Source organism: Ailuropoda melanoleuca, chromosome X (genome assembly GCF_002007445.2).
Source record: "Ailuropoda melanoleuca isolate Jingjing chromosome X, ASM200744v2, whole genome shotgun sequence".
NCBI lineage: Eukaryota > Metazoa > Chordata > Mammalia > Carnivora > Ursidae > Ailuropoda > Ailuropoda melanoleuca.
In genome coordinates, this window is record NC_048238.1 from 84932774 (window position 1) to 84940011 (window position 7238).

Consider the following 7238-nt stretch of genomic DNA (forward strand, 5'->3'; position numbering starts at 1 on the left):
ACAGTGGGAATGGGAGAGGAAGAGTCAGGATGAGAGGGATGGTCAGCTGTGAGGGGAAGGGTCATGCATGTAGCCCAGCAATTTTTGACTCTTCCCTTCCCATCGTGTCACACACTCTTTTTCTTTTGTAGCATCACCTCCATTAAGAACTTCCAGGCAGAGGAGTACAGATGTAGACATCTTTACCTTAAGAGTCAGTTGGTTAATAGTCTGGCTTTCTGAGGCAGAAACTACCCTGGATTTTTGTCTAGGTTCACTGAAAGTTAAATTTTCTTCTTCAAGTCGTTCCCTTTATTCTATACCCCAAACACCACCAAACATTGAGAGCTCCCTTTGGATCCCTTGACAGTACCTCGCTCATTTTCTTAGGACACCCAGAAGTGTCTTCACACTTCCACTGTGTCTGCCTCTTTCACCTCGGGGCTACTTTGCTTAAACAGAAATGGAGGCCTAAACATAACTGTGCCTTTTAAGTTCTGAGTGGTTTGGCTGAGAAAAATCAATGTCTGCTTTGTTGTGCTAGGGATGGTATACTGTGACATTATACAGCCAGATGCTGGATTTTGCATTTTCTCTATAAAGCATCTATTGTTCCTGATACCGTATCTTTGCTTTTTTGATAATGCTAGGTTTTTGACTGCATGGAATTTCTTTCCTTTGTATTCTGATAGTGAACAGTTTATTTAGGTAGATGCCCTTTACCCAGGTGACCTGGTAGGTCAGCTGTTATACCTCCCTTCTCTCTTTTCTCAATGTGGACCTCTCTCATGTTATTCTTTTTTTTTTTTTTTTAAGAGTTTATTTTACTTATGTGACAGAGAGACAGCCAGCGAGAGAGGGAACACAGCAGGGGAGAGGGAGAGGAAGAAGCAGGCTCCTAGCCGAGGAGCCTGATGTGGGACTCCATCTCGGAACGCCGGGATCACGCCCTGAGCCGAAGGCAGTCGCTTTAACGACTGCGCTACCCAGGCGCCCCTCTCTCACGTTATTCTTACTCTCAGGGCTCTACATTAATAATTTTTTCACACAGCTAACAACTCTGTTTTTAAATGAAGAAGTTATTTTTTAATGCTCAGAGGCACATTCTTACAAGTATTCAGTTCCTTTGATCTTTGCTATATGAAAAGCAAATACAACAGAACCTGTTCTGTAGTCTGTCTGGTCTGTCACATAGGAGGGAAATCAAATAGGATATTGACGGCTCAGACCTGGGGGTTGTCAGAGAAGCAAAATGATCTTAAGAGATTGTGCAGGGCTTGGGGCGCCTGGGTGGCTTAGTCGTTAAGCGTCTGCCTTCGGCTCAGGGCGTGATCCCGGCATTCTGGGATCGAGCCCCACATCGGGCTCCTCTGCTGGGAGCCTGCTTCTTCCTCTCCCACTCCCCCTGCTTGTGTTCCCCCTCTCGCTGGCTGTCTCTATCTCTGTTAAATAAATAAATAAAATCTTAAAAAAAAGAGAGAGAGATTGTGCAGGGCAGGGGCGCCTGGCTTTCTCAGTCAGAAGAGCATGCGAAGTTTGATCTCGGGGTTGTGAGTTCGAGCCCCATGTTGGATATAGAGATTACTAAAAATAAATAAATAAACTTTTAAAAAAGATCGTGCAGGGCAGAAAGGGCCTCCACACAGGTGTGCCTCACCTAGCTGATGGCTTCTATGTAGGTGTTTGTATGGGGGAGAAAGTTGTGTTGAAGAGGAGGCTTTTATGTGTATAAACACCTGGAGAGCAGAGAGGTGAGTGGTAGAGAGAATGCAGATGGGGGTGAGTAGAGGGGTCAAGATGGTGGTCTTACTCCAGCCTGGCCCAGGGGCTATATCTGAGTCCCCACAGCAAGATGGGCTACTGGAACATGCCATTATCAAAAGGAAAGGGCCCCATTGTGCTTAGGTAACAAAGTGTAACATGGAGTGAAGAAGGGAAAGGAGTGACAGATTAGATATTTAACCTGGACTTCCTGTGACGTTTGTCACATTTGCAGGAGTCAGAAAAATGTTTGGTTGGGGATCCACATACCCTATGTCTAAATATTTCAAATGTTAAAAATACTAAATACAGCATGTTTTATTGAATTATTTATCTCTTTCCACGACACATGTACCTTCATAATGACCTGAAAGGATTTCAAATTCTCAGACTCAAACTTTAAGTCCTCTTGGATGGCGTAGGAAGAGCTGCTCCCCCACCCACCCCGTCTCCTAGACCAGGCCCCCTCCCACTAGGCCTGGGAGCACACGCTGCATGGCAGCGCCGTCAGCCCTCCCAAGGACAGCTCCAAGAGGAGCACGCAGGCCCTGGCGACGGGCTCAGGATGGTTCCAGGGGGCCAGGGACCTGGAGCATGGGCTAGGAGGGGCACACCCCTTCTTCCCATGGACTGGGATCCTGGTCCTGTAGGGAGGGGCGTGGCCGGAAGAAGACCAGAGCGGGGGACACAGCTCAGGACGACAGGTCCATCTTGCTTGGGTCTTCGAGCAGGAGTCTACTACCACTAGCACAGCATAAACACTAGCAACCCGGAACCAGTTTGAAGGCCCTCGAATCACAACCATTCAGAGGTTCAGCCCAATGATTGGTGTTGGTGGAATAGGGGAATATATATATATGTTAGATTATATACATGAGAATAGGAGATGTGCTAGCACAGAACATGAGAGATGGTATCTCATGCCACCAAGGGGGCACCCAGGAAGCCTTAATGAAATGCAGAAATGAAGCCCTCTTGTCTCAAACCCCTGGGCCCTTCCCCTTCTCTGATCCTCTATTTGGGTCATCTTTTTTTTCCTGAAACAGATTCCAGAAATTAAGTGCATTCTCTCCCTTTCTTCTTTTATTTTCATTATCATGAAATATTTCAGATCTCTACAGAATAGAATACTCTATCAACACCTATGTACCCACCACCCAGCTTAAGAAATGAAGCCACTGGGGAGCCCTCCCCAACGGGAACACGTCCCTTTGTTTCCCCAAGAAGTAGCCGCCATCCTAAATGAGTTGTCTACCTTTCCCCGCACATGCCGTCCCACGTACTACATTTGCATGTGTCTCTCCTGTGCATGCTTTTTACCCCCGGCGTCTGTGTCTACAGTCAATACATGGTGATCATTTTGCATGTTTTTTAGACTTCATACACACGGTATCGTGTTTGTATCCTTTCCCTTATGCAGCTTTCTGCTGCCATCAGTCCATCTGAGCCCCTCTGTGTCTCAGCCCCGTGTGAGTTCTGGCCTCCTCCCCACACCAGCCCTTGCCATCCTGTTCGGTTTCCCTGCAAGTCCCAAGCCAGTGAACGAAGGCTGGTTCTACCAGAGGTGAGTATCAGCTTCTTCCCCTGCGGCTCTTACCCAGTGCTTCCGAGACCTCAGCTGCGTCAGCATCCCCGAAGGGCTTAGGCAAACGCGGAGTGCTGGGCTCACCCTCAGAGTGTCTGATTCAGTAGGTCTTGGGTAGAGCCTAAGAATTCCTGGGTGATGCTGATGATGCTGTTGTGGGGACCAAACTTCGAGAACCGCTGCTGTCCATCAGTGTCTGGGCCCAGGCTCAGCAGCGCCATCTGGCCTAAGGCCAGCCGAGCCATCCAGGAGGTTTCGTTCAAAACCATGCTCTGGGGCGCCTGCGTGGCTCAGTAGGTTAAATGTCTGCCTTTGGCTCAGGTCATGATCCCAGGGTCCTGGGATTGAGCCCCGACTGGGCTCCCTGCTCAGCGGGGAGCCTGCTTCTCCCTCTGGCCCTCCCCCTGCTTGGGCTTTCACTCTCAAATAAATAAATAAAATCTTAAAACAAAACCAAACCATACTCTAGAGCAGCACTGTCTAACAGACATGTAACGCAAGCCACGTGTACTAAGTTTTCTAGTAGCCACATCAAAAAGTAAAAAGAGGGGTGCCTGGGTGGCTCAGACAGTTAAGCATCTGACTCTTGATTTCGGCTCAGGTCATGATCTCAGGGTTATGGGACCAAACCCCGATTGTCCCTCTCCCTCTGTTCCTCGCCCCCCCTCAAATAAATAAATAAAATCTTTTTAAAAAAGTAAAAAGAAATAGACAAAATTAATTTTAATAGTATATTTTAACTCCACATATTATCATTTAACCATGTAATCCATATGAAATTCTCAGTGAGTTCGTGTAACATTTCTATACTTAACAGCACGTATCAAATGAGACTAGCCACATTTCAGTAGCCCCGTATGGCCAGTTACTAATGGAGTGGGCAGTGTAGCTCTAAAGACTTGACCTACAGATCTCTCTTCTCACAAAAATTGTTTTAAACTCGACATGTTATCTTATTTGGGGCTGTAATAGAAAAATTTGAAACAGGCTCACCAAATGACGGAAAGTGATACCTTTCAATGAAGGTACAGTGGGCCAAAACAAAGAGGAAAAGGATTTGAGTCAAGATACTTTAAGTAAAATCTGCCTACATCCCAGTGTATTAATTTAAAACAAACTTATTTTTAACTAGAACAAATATCTGTCAAATATATCTATCAAATGTAAGAGAGGAGTCATATTTCATTGGATATCACTTTTTGGGTGATGCAGTTTGGAATGACATCAGTGTTATTGAAATTCCCGTGGGCTTCTAAAAACTGAAAAACCTAAAAACTATGAACAACAGATTCTCTCTTCTTTCTTCATCTTCTTTCTTTTGTGCCAACTGCAGGATGAAATGAGAGAAAATGAACTGTTATTATGCAGCATTAACCAGCACCAGTGACTTTCTAAACCTCTGAAAATAGCCCTGTGTCCATGCACTGCATTTGTGTGCTGATCTCAGCAGCAGAGGACGACACACGCTCCTCTCGTGACCTGTGCCCTTGTGTATAGGGTGCTCGTGCAATCCATGGCTTCCATTCTGTGATCATACAACCTTGTCTCCCTCTTGCCTAACGCCATCAGTGCTTCCCCGCCCTGCCTTGAGAGACCATTCTGGAATTTACGGAAATCTCTTCACCTTAAAAGCCTCTGCTCATTCCACAAACGATACTCCCTTACTCTCCCAGACCCTCGGTTTTCCTATCTACCATATGAGAATGAGCCTGCGATTATGAAATACACAGCTGTGAAATGCAAAAAAAAAAAAAAAAGTTAATCATTTCAATATATTCAAAGACAAGATATACCTCAAGACTTAATTACCAATTCAGTGATAAGTGATAACCATACTCTAAGTTTCTTTGGACCGTCACATAAAATACAAAAATGTACACCTGAATATTTAGGTATTAAACATTAGGTGTGGTCCTACTTGAAATTCTTGACCTTTTGCTATTTGTATGTAATCACCTTTGCAAAGGCATTGTCTCTCCTGGTTAGTACAAGGGGGTACATGTCCATGACCAAGTAATGAATGAACTAGTGCACAGCCCAGCCACTTTCGCTGCTGCTTCTGGTAACTGTTCTCTAAACAAATATTGGTCTCAGTTACTGACACATTTCCCGCTTATTAGTCTTCCAGGTAGAGGACAAAAGACCTCACAAGAACGAATGAGCAACCATGGAATACATTTCAGAATATACTGTATTTTCTATTACTAGGTACATGAGTATTCTACTAACGTTCTAAGCAGGTAAAACTGAATTTTTAAACTAATTTTAAACTTCTTAATTTACTGGGAGAATTGGAGGGGAATAAAAGACTGTCAGTAACAGGTAAATGCCAGGAACGGTGGGGTGATGTGCAAAGCTATACGGATACCTGGATTTTCCGGGCCTCTTCTCTGTTGGCGCAGACCCCTTTTAGTTGGGTCCTTCTTGCTCTTTGTTGAACTTATTTTTTTCTTCCTCCTTTTCTGCCTCTTTGTCAGACTTCTCACACTGATATTTAGTTTTTCCTTTGGTAAAGAATAATACAGACTTTGGAGCAGACATTCACAGGAAAAACCATCCCGATGCATAATGAATAGTGACATCTCGTACTCTATCCGCAAGAGAAGCAGGAGGATAGAAGTAACTCAGAAAAGAAATGGTGGGAAGCTTCCTACTGGTTGATGCAGCCGTCTTAGCCCAGGCTGCCCGAGGGCCGCAGGCTTCCTTCTCAAAGCCGTAGAACCCTAGGAAATGGGGCTCCCTCTCGGGCCCTCGGCCTTGGGTTTGGGGGAACCCCGACCCCGGCTTCCGCGTCCCGGGCCGCCCGCAGCCCCCGCCCCTCGGGCAGGCCGGTCCCTCCTCACCTTTGGGCGTCACCGGCCCGTCCTCAGGCTCCTCGTCCGGCTCCTCTGCGGTCTCCCAGGCGGCCTCCTCGTCCGATGAGCCCTCAGACTCGGGGGCCGCGGCAGGTGCTCCCCGCGCCGGCGGGGCTGCGGGGGGCGCAGGGTGCCAGCCAGGGGCGTCAGGCGGTGGGACCCCGGGCCGGACCATCACGCGGGCGCGACCGCCGCCGCGGCCGGGCCCCACAAGGACGTGGTCGTTGCAGCGGAGGCGGTGTAGCAGCGAGCGTACCAACTCCAGGAACATGAAGAGGAAGCCCACCATGGGGAACTGGTGGGCGTCCACTATGATGTCCGGGCCCTCCTCCAGCTGCTCCTCGCCGCCCTCCTCCGCCGGCCAGAACTCCGAGTCGTCGTCCTCCGCCTCGGCCTCGGCGCTCCAGCCCTCGGGGCCGCGGGCCAAACCCAGACCCACCGCGGCCTCCCCAAGGGCTCCCACGGGCCCCGCCACTTCGGCCACCTCAATGCGGGGGATCCCGGACTCGAAGGCCACCTCCATCAGGGGGGGCCCGGACTCGAGGGCCATCTCCATCTGGGGGGGCTCGGACTCGAGGTCCACATCCATTCCGGGGGGCCCGGACTCGACCAACCCTTCCCAGAGGCCTCCCACGGGCTCCACCACTCCGACCACCTCAATCCGGGGGAGCCTGGACTCGAGGGCCACCCCGTGGCCATCTCCGGCCTCTGGGGCCCACGCCCCCGCCGCGCTCACGGGGCTCTCCTGGCCACCTGGGGCCTGGCCTGGATCCCCGGAGGCAGACATGGCAGCAAGAAGTACCTCACTGGGGCGACGACAGGACGACGCCAACGGCAAAGATGGTGGCCACCGAGGGGGCTGCCGCTGACGCGAGGCCGTGGGCANCTCCCACGGGCCCCGCCACTTCGGCCACCTCAATGCGGGGGATCCCGGACTCGAAGGCCACCTCCAATCAGGGGGGGCCCGGACTCGAGGGCCATCTCCATCTGGGGGGGCTCGGACTCGAGGTCCACATCCATTCCGGGGGGCCCGGACTCGACCAACCCTTCCCAGAGGC

At 49.7% G+C, this 7238-nt stretch overlaps 1 protein-coding gene across 1 annotated transcript; it reads right to left on the bottom strand.

Moving 5' to 3' along the window:
- Window positions 1-4289: 4289 nt before the first annotated feature.
- Window positions 4290-6967, bottom strand: LOC117797386 (cancer/testis antigen 47A-like). Its single transcript, XM_034649047.1, has 3 exons — window positions 6169-6967; window positions 5694-5829; window positions 4290-4652 (listed from the first exon to the last, which is right to left on the bottom strand). Exons 1-2 carry the CDS (start codon window positions 6965-6967, stop codon window positions 5735-5737), a joined length of 894 nt encoding a protein of 297 aa, XP_034504938.1. The 3' UTR covers window positions 4290-4652; window positions 5694-5734.
- Window positions 6968-7238: the final 271 nt, after the last annotated feature.